General features: G+C 39.1%; 1 protein-coding gene across 4 annotated transcripts in view; it reads right to left on the reverse strand.

Annotated features, from left to right (window-relative positions):
- The window catches only part of LOC105464782 (GREB1 like retinoic acid receptor coactivator), a 299,166-nt gene that overhangs the window by 100,106 nt on the left and 171,924 nt on the right, over positions 1 to 27,136 (reverse strand). For all 4 annotated transcript variants that reach the window (XM_071085568.1, XM_011712850.3, XM_011712829.3 and 1 more), the window contains exons 6-7: positions 22,049 to 22,225; positions 18,752 to 18,874 (exon numbers count right to left, since the gene is read on the reverse strand). In XM_071085568.1, coding sequence (XP_070941669.1) covers positions 18,752 to 18,874; positions 22,049 to 22,225 — 300 coding nt within the window. The remainder of the gene's footprint in view (positions 1 to 18,751; positions 18,875 to 22,048; positions 22,226 to 27,136) is intronic.

Below are 27,136 nucleotides of genomic sequence, written 5' to 3' on the forward strand. Positions count from 1 at the left end.
TCCATACAGTAGGATATTATTCAGCAGTAAAAAGGAATGAAGTACTGATACATACTACGATATGGATGAACCTTGAACACATTATGCCAAATGAAAGAAGCTAGTCACAAAAGGTCATGTGTAACAATTATATGAGATGCCTCGAATAGACAAACACATAGAAATAGAAAACAGATTTGTGGTTGCCAGGGGCTGAGGAGAGGGATGAAACAGGGAATGACTGTTAATGGATACAGGTATTTTTCCTTGGAGTGATGAAAATGTTCTGAAATTTATTGTGGTGATGATTGCATAATTATGTGAATATAATACTTAAAAACACTGAATTGTATACTTTTTGTTTTTTATTGAATTACATACTTTTAATGGATGAATTGCATGATATATGAATTATATCTTAATAAAGCTGTCACTTTATTTTATTTTATTTTGAGACAGAGTCTCACTCCGTCACCCAGGCTGGAGTGCAGTGGCGCAGTCTTGGTTCACTGTAACCTCTGCCTCCTGGGTTCAAGTGATTCTCGTGCCTCAGCCTCCCAAGAAGCTGGGATTACAGTCATGCATCATCCACGTCCAGCTAATTTTTGTATTTTTAATAGAGACGGGATTTCGCCATGTTGGTCAGGCTGGTCTCGAACTCCTGGCCTCAAGTGATTTGCCTGCCTCAGCTTCCCAAAGTGCTGGGATTACAGGCATGAGCCACTGCACCGGGCCAAAGTTGTTACTTTAAAAATACTATATATAAACAAAATTATAAACCAGGGAAAATATTTGTGACTAATATCACAAATAATTACACTATGCATTACTGCCAACAGAAGCCAGTAAGAGAAAAAGATGGTAGTAAGCAGACTCTTCGTTGTCCTACATCACATCCCTTTGATCTACCTTTGAGTTCAGTAGGGGCTCTAGTGCACAGTTCTGCATGAGCTCAGACTCCTGGGGACAGCATCCTACCTGAAACTCACATCTAGCTTCTTTTAGCTACTTGTCTCAGGGCCTTCTCCAAGGCCACAAAGCTCTCTCAGCCCTGTGTATAGTCCAGAAGTGCAAGAAAGTATAATGCTTGTAGGGCAATCCTAAATTAATAAGGGATGTGGGAATAAATGTTTCAGCTTCCCGAGCCTCCCAATCTTTTTTCTTTGAGATGGAGTCTCACTCTGTTACCCAGGCTGGAGTGCAGCGGTGTGATCACGGCTCACGGCAGCCTCAACCTCCTTGGCTCAAGCAATGTTTCAGAACAGTTTTGATTATTTGGGAGTAGCCCCAAATATCCAAAATGTGATCCCCTGTCACCTTGCTCAGACACGAATGTGAACCACAGGGCTGTGAGGCTACTGTGCAGAAGCTGGTGCTTAGTGAGTAAGTAGCTGATTGCTCAGCATCTACATCTCACCAAGGCTTCATCCTCTCTACTAATGATTTCATATCCACTTAAAGAAGGAACTTGTAAGCACTAGAGGATTCACAAACTTGGGAAGTTCCTTTAGCAAGTCACAGCTCTGCTCTCTACATTGTGGTAGTTTGTAACTTCTTGTTTCTCCCACTAGGTCATATGGCTCCTTGAGGGCATTCCCAGCTCCTGGGACAATGACTGTCACACTGTGGCTAAAGAAATGAAATGGAAAAAAATACCAAAATAATCCCCTTATCCTCTTTATACAATAGTTCAACTACTTTCTGTTAGCCCAAAATCCCCGGGGGAAAAAATCTTCCAAAACATAGGGAGCCAATTCTGTAGCCAGTAGAGAGTTTGAATCTTCATTGTGCCACTCACTAGTTCTTATTTCACCAAGTATTAACCCTCCCTACAGTCTGTTTCGTGATCTGCAAAATGGCACTACAACCTCACAGTAGCAATGAACAGGTTTAGCACAGAACCTAGAACACAGTAGATATTCAGTAAATGCTTTGCTAAATCTTGTTAAAGGTTTTCCAGATGACCAAGAGCTTAAGTCTTTATGAGCTTTCTTTTTGCCCTTGATGCCTGTACAAAATGTAGAAAATGTACAAAATGCCTGTACAAAACTATAATTTGCTTCTTTCCTGGGTTAACTACAATGGACCGCTTTTCACATTCACATGCAATTAATGTCCTTCTAATGTAGACACCATATTTCTATTATTGCACTCTGAGCCTGCATTAGTTACGTCAGTCATGTTTTACTTTTGATTCAACTGAATTAGCATTTAATTAAAATATAACATATTTCCCCTCCAAAACTCATGTTAAATCAGGTATCTTCCTAATCCATCCTTATACTGTTGATTTTTAAAATAGCTTTGTTGAGGGATAACTGACAATAAACTGCACATACTTAAAGTACACAATTTGGTAAGTATGACATATATGTATACACATGAAATCATCACAATAAAAATAATGAACATATTTATCATCCCCACGTTTCCTTGTACCTCTTTGTAATTCCTCCCTCCTATGCTTCCCTTGCTCCCATCCCCAAGCAATCACTGATCTGTTTTCTGCCACTACAGATTACTTTGCATTTCCTAGAATTTCTATACATAGAATTGTACAGTATCACTTTTCTTGTTGTTTCTTATTGGTCTGGCTTTTTGCACTCACCAGATTTATTTTGAGATTCATCCACATTGTCATGGGTATCAATAGTTCATTACTGTCTGGATATATCAATTTATTTATCAATTCACCTGTTACAGACATTTCGGTTGTTTCCAGTTTGGGGCCATTACAAAGAAAGCTGCTATCAACAATTGTGTACAACTGTTTGTATGGATTTTATTTTTTTTCCCCTTTGGTAAATACCTAGGAATAAAATGGCGAGACCATATGGCTGGTGTATATTTAACTTTTTAAGCAACTGTTAAACTGTTCCAAAGGTGACTTTACAATTTTATGTTCTCAGCACTGCATGAGAGTTCTACCACCTCTACATCCTCACCGTTGCTTGATGTGGTCAGTCTTTTTATTTTAGCCACACTAATAGGTGTATACTGGTATCTCATTGTTATTTAAATTTGCATTTCCCTAATAATAATGACAGTGAGTATCTTTTAATGGTGCTTAATTGCCATCCATATAACTTTTCTCATTTTAAAAATTGGCTTATTTTCTTATTTTTCAATTTTTATAAGTTTTTATTTTAGAAACAATCCCTTTATATGCTTTGCAAAGGTTTTTCTCCTATCCAGCGGCTTTTCTTTTTCTTTTTTTGAGACGGAGTCTCGCACTGTCACCTGGGCTAGAGTACAATGGCACGATCTCAGCTCACTACCAGCTCCACCTCCCGGGTTTACACCATTCTCCTGCCTCAGCCTCCTGAGTAGCTGGGACTGTAGGTGCCTGCCACCATGGCTGGCTAATTTTTTCTATTTTTATTAGATATGGGGTTTCACTATGTTGGCAAGGCTGGTCTCGAACTCCTGAACTCATGATCTGCCTGCCTCGGCCTCCCAAAGTGCTGGCATTACAGGCATGAGCAACTGCACCTGGCTGTGGCTTGTCTTTTCATTCCCTTAACAGTGTCTTTGAAGGAGGAGAAGTTCTTAATGAAGTCTAATTTATCAATCTGTTCTTTTACAGATTACACTTTTGGTGTTATATCCAAAAAACCATTACCTAACCCAGGTCACAGTTATTTTCCCATGTTTTCTTCTATAAGTTGCATAGTTTTTGGTTTAACATTTACATCTATGACCTATTTAATTTTTGTATGTGGTGTGAGACATAGATCAAAGTTCATGTTTTTGCATATGGATATTCAACTGTTCCAGTACCATTTGCTGAAAAGGCTATCCTTTCTTCACTGCATTGTCTTTGTGCCTTTGTTAAAAAGTCAGTTGTGGCTGGGCACAGTTGCTCATGCCTGCAATCCCAGCACATTGGGAAGCCAAGGCAGGTGGATCACTTGAGGTCAGGAGTTCAAGACCAGCCTGGTCAACATGGTGAAACCCCATTTCTTCAAAAAATACAAAAATTAGCTGCATGTGGTGGCATGTGCCTGTAGTCCCATCTACTTGGGTAGCTGAGGCAGGAGAATCCCTTGAAGGGAGGTAGAGGTTGCAGTGAGCAGAGACTGCACCACAGCACTCCAGCCTGGGCGACAGACTGAGACTCTGTCTCAGAAAAATAAAATAAAAAGTCAGTTGTCTATGTATGTGTGGGTTTAGTTCTTTAATTATTATTATTATTATACTTTAAGTTCTAGGGTACATGTGCACAACGTGCAGGTTTGTTACATATGTATACACGTGCCATATTGGTGTGCTGCACCCATTAACTCGTCATTTACATTAGGTATATCTCGTAATGCTATCCCTCCCCACTCCCCCCACCCCACGACAGGCCCTGCTATGATGTTCCCCATCCTGTGTCCAAGTGTTCTCATTGTTCAATTCCCACCCATGAGTGAGAATATGAGATGTTTGGTTTTCTGTCCCTGCAATAGTTTGCTGAGAATGATGGTTTCCAGCTTCATCCATGTCCCTTCAAAGGACATGAACTTATCCTTTTTTATGGCTGCATAGAATTCCATGGTGTATATGTGCCACATTTTCTTAATCCAGTCTATCATTGATGGACATTTGGGTTGGTTCCAAGTCTTTGCTACTGGGAATAGTGCCACAATGAACATATGTGTGCATGTGTCTTTACAGCAGAATGATTTATAACCCTTTGGGTATATACCCAGTAATGGGATGACTGGGTCAAATGGTATTTCTAGTTCTAGATCCTTGAGGAATCGCCACACTGTCTTCCACAATAGTTGAACTAGTTTACACTCCCACCAACAGTGTAAAAGTGTTCCTATTTCTCCACATCCTCTCCAACACCTGTTGTTTCCTGACTTTTTAATGATTGTCATTCTAACTGGTGTGAGATGGTATCTCATTGCGGTTTTGATTTGCATTTCTCTGATGGCCAGTGATGATGAGCATTTTTTCATGTGTCTGTTGGCTGCATAAATGTCTTCTTTTGAGAAGTGTCTGTTCATATCCTTCACCCACTTTTTGATGGGGTTGTTTGATTTTTTCTTGTAAATTTGTTTAAGTTCTTTGTAGATTCTGGATATTAGCCCTTTGTCAGATGGGTAGATTGCAAAAATTTTCTCCCATTCTGCAGGTTGCCTGTTCACTCTGATGGTAGTTTCTTTTGCTGTGCAGAAGCTCTTTAGTTTAATTAGATCCCATTTGTCAAGTTTGGCTTTTGCTGCCATTGCTTTTGGTGTTTTAGACATGAAGTCCTTGCCCATGCCTATGTCCTGAATGGTATTGCCTAGGTTTTCTTCTAGGGTTTTTATGGTTTCAGGTCTAACATTTAAGTCTTTAATCCATCTTGAATTAATTTTTGTATAAGGTGTAATGAAGGGATCCAGTTTCAGCTTTCTACATATGGCTAGCCAGTTTTCCCAGCTTCCATATTTCCCCTCCTGGTCTTTAGACTATTGTCATATAATTTATATTTATTGTAAAACTAAAATATATTATTATACTGGTATAACAATCGCCTTTTAAATAGATTTAAATTTAAAAATTATAAAAATTATGTACATTTATCTATGCAGTTACTATTTTCAGTGGTTTTCAATGCCTTGTAAAGATTCAGATTTTCATCTGCTATGATGTCTATCTATCTGAATGACTTCCTTTAGCATTTCTTGTAGTGTGAATCCGCTGGTTGTGAACTATTCCATATTTTGTATGTCTGAAAGTGTCTTTATTTCACCTTCATTTTTGAAAGATTTTTTTTTTTTTTTGAGATGGAGTCTCACTCTTTCACCTAGGCTGGAGCGCAGTGGCGCGATCTTGGATCACTGCAACTTCTGTCTCCTGGGTTAAAGTGATTCTCGTGCCTCAGCTTCCCAAATAGCTGTGTCTACAGGCTCACACCACCATGCCTGGTAAATTTTTTTGCAGTTTTAGTAGAAATGGGGTTTCACCATGTTGGCCAGGCTGATCTCAAACTCCTGACCTCAAGTGATCCACCCACCTCAGCCTCCCAAAGTGCTAGGATTACAGGCATGAGCCACTGCACCCGGCCGAAAGGTATTTTTATTGGGTATAAAATTCTAGGTTAACTTTAAAAATGCTGCTCTACTGTCTTCTCATTTATATTGTTTCCCATGAGAAATCTGATGTCAGGCTTATTTTCATTCCCCTGTACGTTACATGCCTTTTCTCTCTGGTTGCTTTTAAGATTTTTCTTTTTATCATTGCTTTTGAGCAATGATATGATTTGTTTATATTTTTATTATTTATTTATTTTGAAATGGAGTCTTGCTGTGTCTCCCAGGCTGGAGCACAGTGGCACAATCTTGGCTCACTGCAACCTCTGCCTCCCAGTGATTCTCCTGCCTCAGCCTCCCAAGTAGCTGGGATTACAGATTCCCGGCACCATGCCTGGCTAATTCTTGTATTTTTTGTAAAGACAGGGTTTCACCGTGTTGTCCAGGCTGGTCTCGAACTCCTGACCTCAAGTGATCTGCCCATCTCGGCCTCCCAAAGTGCTGGGATTACAGGCATGAGCCACTGTGCCCGGCCTTGAGCAATTTATAGTGATATGCTTTGGTGTAGTTTTCTCTTATACTTGGGGTTCACTGAATGTCTTAGATTATATATACTTGGATATATGTCGTGGGTTTATAATCTTCATCAAGTTTGGGAACTTTTTGGGGATTATTTCTCCAAATATATATTTTGTCTCCCACACCTTCAGACCCTCCAATTACTAGTATATTAGGCTGTTTCTAGTTGTCCCACAGCTCACTGATGTTTGTTTCATTTTCTTCTATTTGTTTCTGAGTTTTGCTGCAGATAGTTTCCATTCCTGTGCTTTCAACATTCTTTTCTTTTTCAATGACTCATCTGTTGTTAATCCCACCCAGTGTACTTTTCTTCTCAAGCACTGAAGTTTAATTTGGGTCTTTTTTGTATCTGCCATGTCTACTTAACTTTCTGAAGATATGAAATATAGTTATAATAATTGTTTTGATGTCTTTCTCTGCTGACTCTAACGTGTCAGTTCTGCATTGGTTTTCATTGATTAATCTCCTTGGTATTGGTTGTATTTTCCTGCCTCATTGCACCCTGGTAATCTTTCACTGGATGTCAGGCATTGTTAATTTTATCCTGTTGGGTGCTGAGTATTTTTATATTCCGATAAATATACTTGAGCTTTGTTTTGGGATACAGTTAAATTATCTGGAAACAATTTGATCTTTTGGGGTTTGGCTTTTATGATATTTTAGGCAGGACTGGAGCAGTGCTCAGTCTAGGGCTATGTATTATCTGTTACTGAGACAAGGCCTTCCTAAGTACTCTATCTCATAGCTGATGTATTATGTGGTTTTCCTGTTTGGCTGGTGGCTGGTGGGAATAGCTGCTTTTCTTGGCCCTGTGTGAATGCTGGGCAGTTTCCTCTAATCCTTTTGGATGGTTCTTTCTTTCTCTTTCTCTCTTTCTTTTCTTTTCCTTCTCCTTCCTTCCCATTCTCCCTCCCCTCGCTCTCTTCCTTTCCTTCCTTCCTTCCCTCCCTCCTTCCCTTCCTTCCTTTGGGACAGTTTCATTCTGTTGCCCAGGCTGGAATACAGTGGTTCAATCATAGCTCACCGCACCCACAAGCATTCCTGCTGCTTCAGACCCCAGAGTAGCCAGTGCTACAGGCACATGCCACCATGCCTAACTAATTTCCTTATTTTTTGTAGAGGCATGGTCTCACCAGGTTGCCCAGGCTGGCCTCAAACTCCTGAGCTCAAGCAATCCTCTCACCTCAGCCTCCTAAAGTGCTGGGATTACAGATGTGAGCCACCACTCTTGGCTTGAATGGTACTTTTTAAAAATCAGCTTTGAGTAGTTTCTTCACATGCAGGTATCAATACTATGTTGAACATTTGAGGGACCCTCTGCACATCTTTGGGTTTCCCTCTTCTTTGTGCAGCTCTCTTCCCTTTGGTACTTGGTCCTGTCAATTCTAGCTGCTCTGGTCTCCCCTCTCAGTTCCTTCTATTTGACTTAAGGAGTCTGCTGGGTTCTCCCTATATTTCATCTCCCTATATCATGGTCTAGAAATTGTGAAGACAGCAAGCGCAATCATAAGACTCACATTGTTTCCCATCTCTCAGGGATCACTATTCTTTGTTGCCTGATATACGGTGTATTTAAATTTTTTAATGTATTTTTGTCTGTATTTTGTTGTTGTAGTTGTTGTAGTTGGAGGGTAAATCCAGCCTCTTTTCTCCATTTAGGCCAGGAGCAAATGTTGAGCTGATCTGCTACTGATTCTATGACCGTGGTGTTCTCCCTTTGTTTTCCTGTTCCTACTACCCCGATTCTGCTCTTGAAATCTGACACACGTGAGCATTTTACGGAACTCTAGGTAGAGCTCAAAACCATCTTTGTATCCTCATCTCCTAGTACCCAGTAACTGCCCAATATAATTGTTCAGTAGTGAGCAGAGAGTTCAAATTCTAGTTATGTTATCATCTACCTGTATCTTGAACTTGCCTACATTAGGTATTGGCCTTTATTTCTACACATGCAAAGAGCTGACGAGAGATCAGTAAAAAGCAGACATTTTCTACTAACCTATACATTTGGATTAATCTTGAGAATTTTTATGTTTATGAATATTATAACATAAAAGAAAATTCAGAAATAGAAACCACCATGCTAAAATCTTATTTCTCCCACAAACCAGTTTTTTTTTTAGTACATGTCCTTCTATGTTTTATCCACATTATCTTTTTACATGATATGACAAAAAATTATTTCAATTTTACTTTTATTGCTTAACAGAATTATTTCCTATGTGGCTGCACAGTTCATAATGATCTTTTTTAGCATCTTCATCATGTGTGTATGTCCTGATTTGCTCAATTGTTTCTACACTAAGGTTGCTTTTCCTTTTTAATTAATATAAAGGGAATGGCAGTGAATATCTTGACCCTCCATTTTGGTTATTTTCTTGGTTAGGCCCTCTAAAGTGGGATTATCATAGCCAAAGGTGTAAATATTTTTAATGTTCTTGTTACATATTGCCAAGCTGCTTTCTTAAAAGGTCACACCACTGTTCACCTTTACCAGCCTGGCTGAGAGTGTCGGTTTTACCAGCACTGCATTTTATCACTGAAATAAAATATTTTGGCTAGTATAATAAGTGAAAATGACCTCACTGTTATTACTTATGGCTTTCTTCATTTCCACAAAGTGGGATATTCTTCCTCATGCTTACTAAAGGGTTGCATTTTCTCTTAGCAGGAATAGAAGTCTCACAAGCACATGCATAACCCTGAGCCTCCTCTCCTCTCTCAGAGGGGAGTGATCATTGTTTTCCTTCCTCTCCCATCCATGAACTCATCGAATATTTATTGAGCCTCTTCAGCATGCCAGGCACTATGTTAGGCTCTGGGAATGCAGTAGGGGAATAATCCCTACCCTCAAGGAGTTTACCGTGTAAAGGAAAAGCCTGCGTGTTCTCAGTATCTGGCTAGAAGCAGGCAAATTTGCCAAAGCGTTCCCACCATATTTGGAAAAAAAAGAGACTGTTTTATAAAAGCATTAATTGAGTATTCATAAGAAACTAAATTTGGAAAATCATGCTGGAGGAACTTTTGATGCACCTAGAGAGGAAAGGGGGAAGGTAAGTGCCCAAAGGAGGACACAAAGCGGAAGAAGACAGACACGGCCACATCTTAGGGACAGTTGAATGATACACTCCCATACAATCTGCTTCTTAAACAGCCATCACCAGGGACAGAGGAGGAGTCGGGGGGGGAAATGGAAACAAAGTGATAGGCTGTGTGAGCAGGGAAGGCCTAGGTTAGGGGGTGGCAGATCACAAAATATTCTGGACACACAGAGGGCAGTATGAGAGCTCTAAACTCTTGGAAGGAAAAGGAAAGGAAGCCATGGTGGAGGACGGGGAAGGAAAAGTGTTGGACACTTACGGAGTTCCATTTAGGGTTGTTCCTGCCCACTTGCTTCTTAGACAGTAAGGTCAGCTATGAGAGATTACTATGACAGCAACAATCCCACTGTGCAGTCACCACAGTGGGGAATAGAAAAACTCAAAAGACCCAAACATTATTATTACACCATAGCAGCCCTGCCTATGATACTACTTGCTATCAAAGTATGAGGACTACATACATTAGTACATGTATGTAGTTTGGTGGCGGGTGGGGCGGGGGTGGTAAATCCACCCTTCTATTCTCATTGAGATGTATCATAATACAAAAGAGTGCATAAAACATTTATTTATAGCTTAAGGAATAACCACAAGGTAAATATCTATCAAACCACCATCCAAGTCAAAGAAAAAACACAAAACAAAATACTGTCAGCCGCTGGTAGCCTCCTGTGTGCTCTTCCCCATCCCAGCTCCCTCCTTCTGCCCAGAGGTGATCACTGTGTTTTGTATGCATTTCTCAAATAGTTTAGTTTCGCCTTTCTTTAATGTAATAGAAATGAAATAATATTGGACGGAGTCTTTTGTGAATGACTTTTTTGTTCAATATCATCTTTGTAAGATTCCTCTGTAGTGCTAGGGGTAGGCATCTGTTTATTTTCATTGTCATATGCTATTTCATTTTATATATATATATAAAATATATATACATATATATATATACACACACACACACACATATATATATATATATATTTGTTGTTGTTTTGAGACAGGGTGTCACTCTGTTGCCCAGGCTGGAGTGCAGTGGTGAGATCACAGCTCACTGTGGCCTTGACCTCCTGGGCTCGAGACATCCTCCTGCCTCAGGTCCCCAACTAACTGGGACTACAGGCATGTGTCAACACGCATTGCTAATTTTTATTTTTATTTTTTTGTATTTTTGTAGAGACAAGATTTCACTATGTTCAAGACAAGGCTAGTCTTGAACTCCTGAGCTCAAGCAATCCAGCAGCCTCAGCCTCCCAAAGTGCCAGGACTACAGGAATGAGCCACCTCACCTGGCCCTAAATACGAGTATCTCACAATTTACTTACCCATTCTATTTTTAATGGACACTTTAGTTGTTTCCTGTTTAAGGTGGCTGTGAAGAACACTGCCATGAACAATCTTGTACATACCTCTTGGTGCACATATACAAAATCTTCCTTAGAATGGAGTAGCTGGATCAGAGAATATGCACATTTTCTACTTTACTATGTATTGCAACTTACTTACAGAGATTTGGTATCAATTAACACTCCTACCAGCAGTGTACATTAGTTCTTATTGCTTGAAATCTTTGCCAACATCTGGCCAGGCATGGTAGCTCACACCTGTAATTCCAGCACTTTGGGAGGCCGAGGTGGGCGGATCACGAGGTCAGGAGATCGAGACCATCCTGGCTAACATGGTGAAACCCCACAAACTAGCTGGGTGAGGTGGTGGGCGCCTGTAGTCCCAGCTACTCGGGAGGCTGAGGCAGGAGAATGGCGTGAACCCGGGAGGCAGAGCTTGCAGTGAGCTGAGATTGTGCCACTGCACTCCGGCCTGGGCGACAGAGCAAGATTCCATCTCAAAAAAAAAAAAAAAAAAAAAAAAAAAGAAATCCTTGCCAACATCAACTATTTGTCACACTTAAATTCACTGCGAATTTGGGATCTCAATATAGTATCTCGTATTTTTAATCTAATTTTCCTGATTACCAAAGTGGTTAATCATCTTCTCATGTATTTATTGCCCACTTGGATATTCTCTTTTGTGAAGCGCCTGTTGAAGTTCTGCTCACTGTTTCTACTGACATATTTTTCTTATTAATTCATAAATATTCTTTTCTAATTTATTTTTTAAGGTAGAGCCTAGTTCTGTTGCCCAGGCTGGAGTGCAGTGGCAAGACCATAGCTCACTGCAGCCTCAACCTCCTGGGTTCAAGTGATCCTCCCGCCTCAGCCTCCCAAAGAGTGAAGATTACAGGCATGAGCCATATGCCTGGCCCATAAGTATTCTTTATATGTTCTGGATACTAGTTCTTTGTTAGTTTTATGTATTACACATATCATCTCCCAATTTATGGCTTGTTTTTTTACTCTATGGTGACTCCTAATAGTTAGAAGTTATAATTTTAATGTAGTAAAATATCAGTCTTTTCCTTTATGATCAACACTTTGTTTTTTTTTTTGTTTTTTTGTTTTTCTGTTGCTCAGGCTGGAGTGCAGGGGCACAATCTTGGCTCACTGCAACCTCTGCCTCCCGGGCTCAAGCAATTCTCCTGCCTCAGCCTTTCCAGTAGCTGGGACTATAGATGCTTGCCACCACACCTGGCTAATTTTTATATTTTTTGTACAGACAGGATTTTGCCACGGTGCCCAGGCTGGTCTTGAACTTTGGGGCTCAAGCGACCTGCCCACCTCGGCCTCCCCAAGTGCTGGCATTACAGGCAGGAGCCGCCGAGCCGGACTTTATATGTAATGTTAATATATTCACCTTATATCGACAGTTATAAAACATAATTTTACACGTTTTTCTACAGAGGAAGAGCCCACATAGGCAAAGATACCTAGGGCCCAAGAAAATCATAAAGTGGCCCTGCTTCATAGAATCTTCCTAAAAGCCATACTATGAGTGACAGGGGCAGAGCTTAGGAGGCTCACCCCTATGCTTCCCTACAAGCTAGGGGATAAAACATGTGTTCTTTTAATGGTGGATGAGCATATTATCTTCATTTAGAAAACAGTACATACCAGTACTCTTAATAAAGAAAGACTAAATTAATAATCCCCAAATGCTAATATCTAATTTAAATAAAAACAGAATTCAAATAACATTTATTTCCAGGCATTTGTCTGGTACCAGGTGATACAGAGATAAACAAAAAGAACATAAAGCTTCTAGCGTATAAGAGAATATAGAAGGTTCACAACTCATTGTAACAGGGAACAATGTCACACGAGCAGAAGTGTGGTAGCAAGGCTAAGTCATTCCTCACAAAGTTGCAAAACAGGTGTTGTTAATTTCAGTTTTTGCAAATAAGAAAAGGCAACTGAAGCACAGAAAAATTGATTGGCTTATCCCAATTGTCAGCCAATATATGTCAGGTACAGTATCTTAATAGCAGGACTCTGACTCCCAGCCCTGCGCTGTTTACCATCTGCTCTGAAAAAGTGCTCACCCCAGTGTAGATATTCAATAAATTAGATTGTATTAAACTGAAAGAGAAACAGTGCCACCCCGAAGGATTATGAATTTTCTCAGAGCAGCTTTTTAATCTGTTTTTATAGCTTAATTGAGGTATACTTTATGTATAAAATTTGCCCATTTCAAGTATACAATTCAATGATTTTTAGTAACCTTACCAAGTTGTGTAACCATCACCACAAATCAGCGTTAGAACATTTTCATCCCCTTAATAAGAATGCTCATACCCTATTTTCTGTTCATCTCCATTCCCACTCCCTGCTCCAGGCAAGCACTAATCTTCTTTCCTTCCTCTATAAATTTGCCTTGTCTGCACATTTCACATACATAGAACCATACAATAAGTGGTCTCTTTCAGCTGGTTCCTTTCACTTAATATCGTATTTTTGAGATTCATCCATGATGCAGCTTGTCTCGACAGTTTGTTTCTCGTTATTGCTGGATGGTATTCCATTATATGGATACATTACATTTTTGTCTAGCCATTCACAAGTTAATCAACATTTAGTTGGTGCTAGTTTTTTATTATAACGAATAATGATGTTATGAACATTTGCATGCAAGTTTTTATGAGAACATATACTTTAATTTCTCTTGGGTAGATATCTGGGAGTGGAATTGCTGGGTTGCATGGTAGTTTTACGTTCAACTTTTTGAGAAACTGCCAAACTGTATTCCAAAATGGCTGCCACATTTTACCAATGCATTCCTATCAGTGGTGTATAATCGTTCCCACTTCTCCACACGCACAGACGCTTGTTACTGTCTTTTTTCTGATAGCCATTCTAGAGGATGTGAAGTAGTATCTCATTACTATTTTTTTTTTTTTTGAGATGGAGTTTCTCTCTTTTTGCCCAGGCTGGAGTGCAATGGTACAATCTCGGCTCACTGCAACCTCCACCTCCCGGGTTCAAGTGATTCTCCTGCCTCAGCCTCCTGAGTAGCTGGAATTATAGGCACACGCCACCACAATTGGCTAATTTTGTATTTTTACTAGAGATGGGGTTTCACCATGTTGGCCAGGCTGGTCTCAAACTCCTGACCTCAGGTGATCTGCCTGCCTCGGCCTCCCAAAGTGCTGGGATTACAGGCGTGAGTCACTGCACCTGGCCCTCATTATGGTTTTGATTTACATTTCCCTGACTAATGATATTGAGTATCTTTTCATGTGCTTATTAGCCATTTGTATATATTATTTGAAGAAATGTCTATTCCAAATCCTTTGCCCATATTTCAGTTGCGTTGTCATCTTATTACTAAGCTGTGTAAGAGCGTTTGTAAATTCTGGGTGTTAATACTTTATTAGATTTGTGTTTTGCTAATATTTTTACCACTCTGTTGTTTGTCTTTTCATTTCTTAATGATGTCTTTTTATTGACAGATAATAACTGGACATATTAATGGGGTACAGATAATATTTTGATACATGCATACAATATGTAATGATCAAATCAGGGTAAGTAGGATATCCATCACCTCAAACATTTATCTTTTTTTGTGTGTACTGAGAACATTCAAATCTTCTCTTCATGCTATTTAAAAATATATATTATTGGTTACTACTATAGTCATGCTGCTCTGCTATCAAACACTAGAACTTATTTTTTCTATCTAACTTTATGTTTGTACACATTAGCCAGCCTCTCTTCATCCCCATCTCCTCACCCTGTGCAGCCTCTGGTAACCATCATTCTACTCTCTGTCTTCATGAAATCAACTGTTTTTAGCTCCCACGTGTGAGAACACGTGTTATGTGTTTTTCTGTGACTGGCTTATTTATCATAATGACCTCCGGTCCCATCCATGTTCCTTCAAATGACAGGATTTCATTCTTTTTTTACAACTAAATAGAATTCCATTGTGTATATATACCATATTTTCTTTATCCTTAAAATTTTGAAGTGTAAAAGTTTTGAATTTTGATGAGGTCCATTTTATCAATTTTTCCAAAAACAAATCCTTATATTTAGAGTCAATTGACTTTTGAAGTGTAAAAGATTTCAATTTTGATGAGGCCCATTTTATCAATTTTTCCAGAAACAAATCCTTATATTTAGAGTCATCTGACAAATGCAATTCACTGAGGAGAAAACGGTCTGCTCAACAAATGGTGCTGGTACAACTGGATATCCACACATGAAAAGATGAATTTAAACTCTCATTTCACACTACACAAAAATTAACTCAAAATGACTCACAGACTTAACTGCAAGAATTAAAACAATAAAGCCTTTATAAAAAAACTTGGAAATTTTCAAGATCCTGAGTTAGACAAATGCATTTTTCATCTATTCCTGAACTTTTATCCCAATTAAACGTCATATATGTGTATGTCACTTTTATAATGCAGGTAGATAAAAATATAGCCCCCTTCAGTAAAAATGATAAAATATTTCACTGAGTTTGGTGGCCAAAATTTGAATTAGCAACTACATGAAAATGTTAAGAGAAGGCCAGGTGTGGTGGTTCATGCCTGTAATCCCAGCACTTTGGGAGGCCAAGGCGGGCAGATCACGAGGTCAGGAGTTGAGAACAGCCTAGCCAATATGGTGAAACCCCGTCTCTACTAAAAATACAAAAATTAGCCGGGCGTGGTAGCACGCAACTGTAATCCCAGCTACTCAGGAGGCTAAGGCAGGAGAATCGCTTGAACCCGGGAGGTGGAGATTGCAATGAGCCGAGATAGTGCCATTGCACTCCAGCCTGGGCATCACAGTGAGACTCCATATCAAAAAAAAGGAAGAAAATGTTAAGAGAAAATATGCAAGCAATAAGTCATAACCCAGCCAGAATAGAATATATACAGCTTAGCAGGTAGAACTCAAGACAAAGGCATGCAAATAGTGCATTAAACTCTTCTTCAAATACTATACAATGTGTGTACCCATACTTGAGGCTAAAAACTGTTGATTACAGATAGTCACTGACTGCAAATTAAGATTAGGGAGAAAACAATCTCCTATAGAAAGGTGAACCTCAATCAATCAGTTAAGGAGGTGCTGCACATGCTAATATTTGTGATGGTATCATAATGCCAACATGAAATTTCTACAGTCGATTATGTTCAAGTGTCAGAAGAAAGAAACTATTGAAGAGTCTATAAACATTCATTAATACAAAATTTTAGATACAAAGCATCACTTATAAAGGCACTTTCTTTTATTAAATTTTCTAAGTTGCATCTGAAATTGTTAATAACTAATTTTCATGGTCAAATTACCACTTACATCCTCACAGGGACACAAAAGAATGTGAGCATTAAAACTTGGCCACTGTGAGTCAGTCAGTGCCTTCCCCTTGCTCTTGGCCTGTGTTTCATGATGGCAACTGGGGGAGCGTTTGCTAAAGCCTGAATCTTGATTTCCTCTTTCAAAGCAAAATTTGTTTACAAAGTATATTTTCTGGTATAATTAAAATTGTATTACTTCTTATTAACATTTTAATACCTTGTTATTATTTTCAGGTACAACTGCTTATTTACATACCTATCTCTCCCTCTTAGGAAAGGTTACATGTTTTATTGTTCTTTTTCTTTTGTTTTTTTTCAGACAGGGTCTGGCTCTGTTGCCCAGGCCAGAGTGCTGTGGCAGTATCTCAACTCACTGCAAGAGCACCCGGCTAATTTTTGTATTTTTAGTAGAGACGTGGTTTCACTATGTTGCCCAGGCTGATATCGAACTCCTAAGCTGAAGGGATCCACACGCCTAGGCTTACCTACCAAAGTGCTAGGATTATAGGCATGAGCCACTGTGCCTGGCCCTGTTTTACTGTTCTTTAATCCCTTATATTAATTTTTTTTCTTTTGAGACAGAGTGTTACTCTGTCTCTTTTGAGACAGAGTCTCATCCAGGCTGGAATGCAGTGGCACAATCTCAGCTCACTGCAACTTCTACCTCGTGGTTGTGTACAAGCAATTCTCGTGCCTCAGCCTCCCAAGTAGCTAGAATTACAGGCGCATGCCACCATGCCTGGCTAATTTTTGTATATTTGATAGAGACGGGGTTTCGCCATGTTGGCCAGACTGGTCTCGAATTCCTGACCTCAAGTGATCCACCCACCCTGGCCTCTCAAAGTGCTGGGATTACAGGCGTGAACCACCATGCCCAGCCATGAATGTTTTTTAAGTCATTGCAGACATCAGTTGAGTACTGAAACCCTGCCTTATAGCATCTGATAAGGTTCTTAAAACAAAATAAACACTTGATACGTTTTTGTTGTAATGAAGTAAATCTTAGCTTTTAATACTTTGGTTTTAAAAATTATATTTCACAGCATAATATACTATGGAATCAATCAAATTACAAAAATGGTATTCTAAGAGAGACACGCAGGTGTGTCATTAATGTAATGAAGGCTATTCTTTCAATGGCCAGAGCCAAATGCTAACTTGTTTCTTTCTTGAATACGTAGTGACACTATGTTCTCTCATTTATTCTAAACAGAAGTGGTCTATTCTCTCAGATCAGAGCCTCTATCTAAATCTCCCGCGCAATTTAAAAGCCAAACTTTTTACAATCCAGGAAGAGGTGGGCTTAGCTTAGTACAGGCACATAGCAAGAAATGTCCCAAAGAAAGTTAGCCTTATTATCATTGCTGCTGCTGCTAATATATTCCAATAATCACTTCTATCTTGAAAATAAGTAGAAACAATTGACCAGCTCATCACAATTTCACATTAATTTGAAAGAGGTATGCTATGTAGCAAATGGAGACCACCTTCTTCTCAATTTGTGGTTAACACTGGCAAAGTACATATGCTATGAAGTTTGTGTATCAGACGAGTAAAATGTACTCCACGAAAAACAAGTGAACTGAAAAAAAATTCACAAAGTCTTTTAAAATACTTTCCTTCTTGCCTAAGATATAACCAAGGCTGGTTCTGAGTAATTTTCTCAAATACTATCTGCAGTGATCTCTTCAGGTAAAGCCCTCCAGCCCTTTGGCCACCTGGAACCATGAAGTTCCACCTGGAATTTTATCTTGGCCTCAGGGCCTGGGCCGGTGCTCTATGCTGGAGGAATTTTTAGAAGCCTCAGACTAGTAGCTTATCTGCTCAGTACGATCAGTCATTCTGCTGATCCTGTCCTGATATTGTGACCTAGTTTCAGGCACTAAGATTTTATCTAGTTACTCATAACCAGTGCCTCTTTTGTACCACTAGAAACTAGATCCTGGGTTCATCCGTTGTGATCCACAATCCTAGCTTGGGACCTTGTTTTGTATCCCAGTTGGTGCACTACTCCCTATGATGTTCTGTGGGCTTAGCTAGAGCCCTACCCTGGAACTCCAGTCTTCATGACTGTGTCTCCAGTACTTGCCACTGGATGGCTATGATGCAGACTTCCCTCGTGTCTGGATTTCCACTTATTGCCTACTGTCAGTCTCCCCCTAGAATAATGTCCTAGGCTTCAGCTAAATTTCCTACCACTGTCAGGACTGTGAGGACTTGGGTTCTGGTCATTCACGGATTAACCCATCTCAAGGATGAGTTCTAATTCTAATAGTAACTCAAGTAATACCTTTATTTTGAAATCTCTCTATTCAAACCAGCCAGCAGTAAATATATACTTTAAAAAGCCTCATTAAATATACATGTGATGCTTGAAATGCCAAAAGAAAAATACCCCATACCTGTCTGAGTGAATCCTGATTTGTATCCATTAGTTGTCCCATTTTCTGGGGTCACAGTTGATGACACTGAAGAGCTTGGTTTAATAGAGTGGCAAGAAGCAGAGGATTGTCGGCTTCTACATTCTGGAAAAGAGTAAAAATTACACTGTATGAAGTGACCAATGTTCTGTTAAAACAGGTGATGGGGACACAATCCATAAAATCTCTAAATTAAATTGCTGCTCCTTAAGTGGCAGCCACTTCTCTAATTAGAGATCCCCTTCCCCATCCTGACTCCAACAGAATGTTTAAACTAGTGAATACAACGCTTTTGTTTGCAAGACAAAGAAATGGTTGCAAAGAAATTGGACCTTTGTTCCCTAAATACTAGTTCCCAGAGGAAATATACTCATAACCAATATAGTCATGCTAGTTTTATGGGTAAGACAGAGGCTAAAACATTAATAATTTATGAAAACCTAATAGGCCTTTCAATACCAGTTAACACCCTACCTGGGATTGGTTTAAGTGTAGAACATTATTATTCTCAATTCTTATTAAAGGAGACAGCCAATATTCAAAGTGGTTACTGATCATGCTATGCCAAGCTTCATTTTAAGTAAGCCAGTATTAATGGGCGTCTGGGATGATATTTTATTAGTGCTTTGTACTGATTCAGGTAGATAGTAAATACTATCACAGCCTGTGGGACTGTTAACTTCCAACCAAATTTTACCTTATTAGTCTCAAAAAGTAGCATGTGAAAAAAGAATATAAATAATTTTATACGACAAAGTTAATTACAGAGGGTCCTTTAGAGTGTCTCCAAGTTTATCAGATACATACAATGACTAGAAGCAGTTTTCTATAACCTTCTATGCTATTACCTTCTATGAGGAGTACTGTATTCTGGCCTAAGAGCATATCTCCAATATGTAATATATGCACATATGTATATTGATATTATATGTATGTATATATAAATTATACAAATAAATATAATTTCAGCTCCAAAATAGCAACTATTATAAACGTGAGGCTTCTCTCACAAATGTTATTCTTTATTAGAAAAATGAGGCCAGGCATGGTGGCTCATGCATGTAACTTTACCACTTTGAGAGGCCAAAGTGGGTGGATCACTTGAACTCAAGAGTTCGAGACCAGTCTGGGCAACATGGCGAAACCCTGTCCCTACAAAAAATACAAAAATTAGCCAGGTACGGTGGTGTGCGTCTGTAGTCCCAGCTCCTTGGGAGGCTGAGGCAGGAAGATCACTTGAGCCTGGGGTGGGAGAGGTTGCAGTGAGCCACCGCAATCCAGCCTGGGCAACAGAGTGAGATCGTGTAAGAAGGAAAGAAAGGAAAGAGAGGGGAGGGGAGGAGAGGGGAGGGGAGGGGAGAGGAGAGGCAGAGAAAGGGGGAAAGGGGGAAAGGGGGAAAGGGGGAAGGGAAAGAAAGCAAAGGAAAGGAAAAGGAAAAAGGAAAGGGAAAGGAAGGAAAGGAAAGGAAAGGAAGAAAGGAAGAAAAAGGGAAAGGGGAAGGAATGAAGGAAGGAAGGAAGAAAAAAGAAAAGAAGGAAAAGGAAGGAAGGAAGGAAAGATGAATTGCCACTGAGTACTAACTAAGAAGTTAAAAATATTTTATGCAACCAAAACAAGGCTAAAGAAGGAAATTAAAAGGGAGGGAGGTGATACCTATCCTACTTTTACCCTTTTATTAGGATTCATGACATTCAAAATGATTTTTCTGAGAAAAATCATTTAATAGGACAAAGACTTATTCACCAGCTTATGATTCAGTGGTCACAAGCTTTAAGTTCTGATGATACCTATCTTGGAATATGTACCCATTTCCTAAAGAACTATATAATGCTACTTCAAAGGTAACTAAGAGAAATTAAGGTGAAGGACTCAGAAACAAACCTGCAGTTGTAATTTGGAATATTATGCTGTTTTTCATAGTCAGGAAAAAATATTGTATAGACAACAAATAGAAACATTAAAAATAGTTATTATAGGCCGGGCACGGTGGCTCAGCACTTGGGGATGCCAAGGCGGGCAGATCACGAGGTCAGGAGTTTGAGACCAGCCTGACCAATATGATGAAACCCCTTCTCTACTAAAAATACAAAAATTAGCCGGGTGTGGTGTCACACGCCTGCAATTCCAGCTACTCAGGAGGCTGAAGCAGGAGAATCGCTTGAACCTGGGAGGTAAAGGTTGCAATGAGCCAAGATCTCACTGCTGCACTACAGCCTGGGCAACAGAAGGAGATGCTGTCTCAAAAAAAAAAAAAAAAAAAAAATATATATATATATATATATACACACACACACACACACACACACACACACAGTTATTATAGGCTGGGTGCGGTGGCTCACGCCTGTAATCCCAGCACTTTGGGAGGCCGAGGTGGGCGGATCACAAGGTCAGGAGATTGAGACCATCCTGGCTAACATGGTGAAACCCCGTCTCTACTAAAAATACAAAAAATTAGCTGGGCGTGGTGGCGGGCGCCTGTAGTCCCAGCTACTCGGCAGGCTGATGCAGGAGAATGGCATGAACCTGGGAGGTGGAGCTTGCAGTGAGCCGAGATTGTGCCTCTGCACTCCAGCCTGGGCGACAGAGCGAGACTCCATCTCAAAAAAAAAAAAAAAAAAGATAGTTATTATATGGAGAAAAAAATCTCAGCATCTAAGAAACTGATCAATAGAATAACAATTAAATACTTCTTTTCTTTAGCACAGTGAAGAGAACTTCTGTCAATTCCTATCAAGCACATGAAGATGTGAAGTTTCAACTGGATTCATTTCTATAAATAAGTTAAGTTCTTCCTAATTTATAAGAAATAACACTTTGCCAACTTAATAGTGTGTTTTCCCAGGTATTATGAAGAGAACATAAATGTTTACTCTAAGTATGTTTAGCTCTAGTTAAAATAGAAAAAAAATACGGATGTTCGAAAATCTCCAAAGAAATTAAATAGAGTCAAAAGGGCATCTAACCAAGGAGCTGTCACTCTGAGGTCCTCTCTAAATGACGGAAGAGCTAGAAAAAGTCCATTTTTCCCCTTGAGAGCTGTACCCCCTTCCCAAGAGACAAATACAGAGACATGCACTTTCCTACACTTGAATTGTCTCTGTTAAAAATGTAAGGGGCAAGTCAAATAACACACCAGAAGGCTTTAAATTTTTGGATATCCTTCTGAACTTGAGATGTTTATCTGTATCCCACCTGAACTCTGAATCTTGTATGGGTCACTTGTCACCACTCTAAAATCTCCATTCCCTCCCCTTTTCTTCCTGGAAATTGACTACCTTTCCAGCAGATAAGAGGTCCCTTAGACAATACACCCTGGGAGCTTCTGACTAGGTAGTACTTTAAGTGCTTCTGCTTCTTTGGCTGAGTGGTGAGCTTCAAGTTAATGTGGTTGGAAAATTCCGTGAAATATCGAAATCCTCTTTCTCCACAGCCGATACAATTTCCAGAAAACCCTGAAGTGAGGAAAACCAATGTTACTAATGGCCTTGTAAGTTGATACAATACTTTTATGTATTAAACAGCATAGAAACGTTCACATTCTTTGACCCAAAAATGTCTCAATCTCAAGGAAATAATTCAGAGGGAAAAAAAACAGGTACACATTTCTTTAGCAGAGTTATTTTGTAACAGTGAAAGACTGGAAATAATTTAAATGCTGCTCTAAAAGGAAAGGAAAGGTTAGCCTCTAAAAGGTTAAGGAAATAGGGTTGATAAATACAGTAGATAATGGTTAAGGAAATAGAGCACATAATATAATAAAAAGCTTGGTTCTAGAATGTCTATTATTTCTTCCCCACATACTCCTTCCTTAGATAACCTGGTTCTCTGCCCTCTCTACCACTCAGACTTGCCTCCATGGTCACAGCTGGTGAGTTTGTGGCCCACCATCTGACCCAGTCTGGGACAGTCAGAATCTCTCTCCTGGAATTTCAAAATAAATACAAAAAGTCAGGCAGGTGGTGCTGGACCCTGGATTTGTAAGGTTTTACAGAATTGGAATCCCAATTAGGGTTACATCAGCCACATGTAAGCTAGGGTATGGGAACCAAGAACCATGAAGAAGCAGCTGATCTGCCAAGAGGAGAGCAGAGCACGGGCCAGATGTGCAAATTCAGGGCTCTATCAGCTTCTAGTTTCTGTGAGATCTAGCTATACTTTCCGACAGGAGTACCATGAGATTCCCATTTCTCCTTTTCTAACACTTCTTTATTCATACTAGCTTATTATTCCTTTAGATCTAATATCCAAATAATTCCACTCAGACAAATTAAACAAAACAAAAATGTTGGTGACCTGGTTAGAACAGGGGACACGGAAAAAAGAAGAAACAGAGAAAACTGGGAAGATGAAAAGCCATGCCTTTTTTTTTTCTTTTGCCATGCCTTTTTTTATTGAAAATTAACTTTTCAGTCCCCCTTAATACACAGACTAAAAACAGACAGTAAGAGTGGGTTCTTCTTGTTGTGTCTGATGAGGACATAACACATTTACTGTGACATAGATGAAAAGCACAAAAATGTTGTAATAAGAAAGGGCATTCCATATTGTATAAAGGCAATATTTCTATACATAAATAACTGAAAACAAATTCACTGATGAAGTGATACACTCTTTTCAGACCTCTGAGCTAACCTGATAAATATTAATAATTAACAAAGATATATAAATTGAGAAGAGAAAAGCCACAAGGATTAATGATAGAATATCTCACAATATCCTAATCTCAGAATGCTAACCATCAATTCAAAGCATTTATAAATGGGAAGTCCAATTTATTATTATTCAGTCAACAACTATATATTGAGCATCTACCCATATGCTAGGCATTTTGCTAAACACTAGGGAAACAGTGGTGAAGAAGAGAGATTCATAACCTCTGGTCGATTACACAGAATTAATAACTTATTACTGCCACTTTTTAGACATGTAAACAATATAATTTTATAAATGACTTAAAATATATTCAGAGATGGATTGTATTTGAGAGCATCTATTTGTCCAATACCTTAAAAAAGTAGCCCCTCCCCCTGCAAAAAAGGTTGCCAGTGGCTGCCTAGGTCACCAAAGTCATCCATCCATCTATCCATTCATCCACCCACCCACCCATCCATCCATCCATCCATCCATCCATCCATCCATCCACCCACCCACCCACCCACCCACCCATCCATCCATCCATCCATCCATCCATCCATCCATCCATCCATCCATCCATCCAACAAATACTGTATTATGTGCTAGACACTGTTGCAGGCCCCAGGTTTTTAGCACGAAACAAAGCTGACAAAGTCTCTGCCTTTGTGGAAACTACATTCTGGTTTGACCGTCGCACCTTCCTGGAAAACTGCCTGACCTGTGAAGTAGATATGCCACACCCAAAACACAGAAAAAAAGCTACAAGAACCTTTCAGCCAAAATAATCAAGAACAGTGCCAAAACATGAGGCTCAACTGATAGGTCCAAGTGGTTTAGAAAACATTAGTGTGAGAATTAGAATTCACAAACTACCGAGGTTAAGTTTGATCTTTTCCTCTGTCTATTCTGAGGTGAAAAGCAAGAGTGTGAAGAGGAAGAAAAGCCATGGGTCAGAATAATCTGCAAAGGAGAGAATTTTCACATTAATGATAAGTTAACAACTTTTAAAAGAATTAGAATCCTACAGTCCATTTAAAAAACTCTGTATGCCTTCAGCATTAGCCTTCCTTCAAGGGAGATTTTATCTGCCTGAAGTTCTTGTTGTCATTGAAAACAAAAAATAACACCACTCTCAGCCAAATTACCTTTTAGTTTTTCTGGCAATCAAGTCTTCCAATTGCATGGCAGATTTGGGACACATGCACTACCAACTGGATCAATATATTTTTAAATCATTCCCCCATAGTCTTTGGAATCTGCATAGTTTATATAAAAATTTAGGCAAATTGATATTTGAATCCGCAGGGGTTCTAGAATAGTGGAAGCTTAAACATTTTTCCACTATATTTTAATGCATATGAAAATCATCCACTTTAAGTAAGAAATGTTGGATGAATATTAGTTTTTGGACAATAGAGTATCAAACACGTAAAAATCCCAACAATGTGCTTATTTAAGAAAAACCTTCTGCCATTTTGCTGTTGCACTGCACTTTTACATGGAGAAGTGGTCAGTAAAAAATTATGTCCACTTACAAGGCTAGAGAAAGTAAGCAAAGTTCCAAGTCTGTAAGAGTATTTAATAAACACAATAGTAGGCCGGGCGCGGTGGCTCAAGCCTGTAATCCCAGCACTTTGGGAGGCCGAGACGGGCGGATCACGAGGTCAGGAGATCGAGACCATCCTGGCTAACACGGTGAAACCCCGTCTCTACTAAAAAATACAAAAAAAAAAAAAACTAGCCGGGCGAGGTGGCGGGCGCCTGTAGTCCCAGCTACTCGGGAGGCTGAGGCAGGAGAATGGCGTAAACCCGGGAGGCGGAGCTTGCAGTGAGCCGAGATCGCGCCACTGCACTCCAGCCTGGGTGACAGAGCCAGACTCCGTCTCAAAAAAAAATAAATAAATAAATAAATAAACACAATAGTAAAATAATTGCCATTTGAAGAGTAAATACTATCTCCCAAGCACTGTGCTTGGTGGGTGCTTTAAGGACATCATCTCATTTGATCTTTATGACCCTGCAAGGTAGGTGTTAACGACCCCATTATATGCACGAGCAATCTAAAACTTTAAGTTCTTAAAATACTTGCTGAAGTTCTTAAAGTACTAAGTGGCAAATCTGGAATTTGAACACAGTTCTGATTCCAAAGCATATGGTCTTTGGTCTCACTCCTAATTTCTAAGGATTATGAAGTCTATTATTCTGATGGTGTTTTCTGTGTCTTTTCTATGACATAATCTAAGAGGATTCTCTAGTCACAAAGAATCATTGAACAAAAAATGCATTATGAGAGATTTTCATTGTCTACAGTCAGAGCCACACCTGAACTGTTTCATCAGATGAGACGATAATGCTTTTCAAATGCTAAAAAGTTTTCTGAAGTTCTTCTACTACAGCCTACTAGGTAGTAAGCTCTGTACGGAATAGGACTGAGTCTTATAACTGTTGTGTCCCTACGTGAGAGCCTCGTGTGATTTCTGTCATACAGTACATTTTGAATAAATACTGCTTAATAAAAAAACGAGTAGTTGGATCGTCTTTGCTAATTTAGTCCAGCATATTAGATTTATCATTAGACTTCTATATTAAACCATCTGCTCAATTTCACTAAACAAAAAAAAGTGAAAATGTTTTTTTTTTTTTTTTTTTTTTTTTTTTTGAGATGGAGTCTCGCCTAGGCTGGAGTGCAGTGGCGTGATCTCGGCTCATTGCAAGCTCCGCCTCCCGAGTTCACGCCATTCTGCCTCAGCCTCCCTAGTAGCTGGGATTACAGGCACCCACCACCATGCCTGGCTTTTTTTTTTTTTTTTTTTGTATTTTTAGTAGAGACAGGGTTTCACTGTGTTAGCCAGGATGGTCTCTATCTCCTGACCTTGTGATCCACCCGCCTCGGCCTCCCAGAATGCTGGGATTACAGGCGTGAGCCACTGTGCCCGGCCGAAAATGTTCTTTTTTTATGAGAGCCTTATGAAAAATGAAAACTACCATTTCTTTTCCTATGAACCATGAGAAGTCTTAAACTATAATTTAAGGAACTTCTATAAAGCGTGTGCAGGCTCACTTATTGATCAGTGTATTGCTAGACTTTCTGATGACACTATGTAACTAGGAAGAATGTATCAAACTACAAAAATAAATACACATCATGATCAATACAATATTTGAATTCACTGCTCTATTCTTTTTCCTTTTCACTGATATTTGTGCCTAAAACATGATTTTCATCTATAGTAAGACAAATTCTGAGAAACAAAAACAACAGTAGAGAAATGCAGCAGTAAAAAAGCAACAAATCTCATGTGCTATCTTTTTAATTATTTAAAATAACATAAATCAAGTCTGTTATTTATGATATAGGGAGGCTATGTTGTGAGAAAGCCCAGACACTAATATCACAAAGTAAAATAATTCTGAGATAAAGTCATTTACATTTTATATCACATAGATAGAAATATAAAGATATATAGTCCTAGTTATTTTGGGTGAACTAATGTTAAATATAAAGTGAGATTCACATCACACAAGTACAGATAGAAATAATGTGTGGTATGGAAAAATAACAAATAACTTACAAAGTGAATAATCCACAGATGAATAATTGAGAGTTGACTTGATATCAGGTCCAGTATCAGAGCTGACTTGATATCAATGACTATAGAGAGTGAATTCTCTTCTTTATAAAATATTAATTTTTGATAAATTGCATGCTTTTAAAAAATGTCTGGTCA

Source organism: Macaca nemestrina, chromosome 19 (assembly GCF_043159975.1).
Source record: "Macaca nemestrina isolate mMacNem1 chromosome 19, mMacNem.hap1, whole genome shotgun sequence".
Classification (NCBI taxonomy): Eukaryota; Metazoa; Chordata; class Mammalia; order Primates; family Cercopithecidae; genus Macaca; species Macaca nemestrina.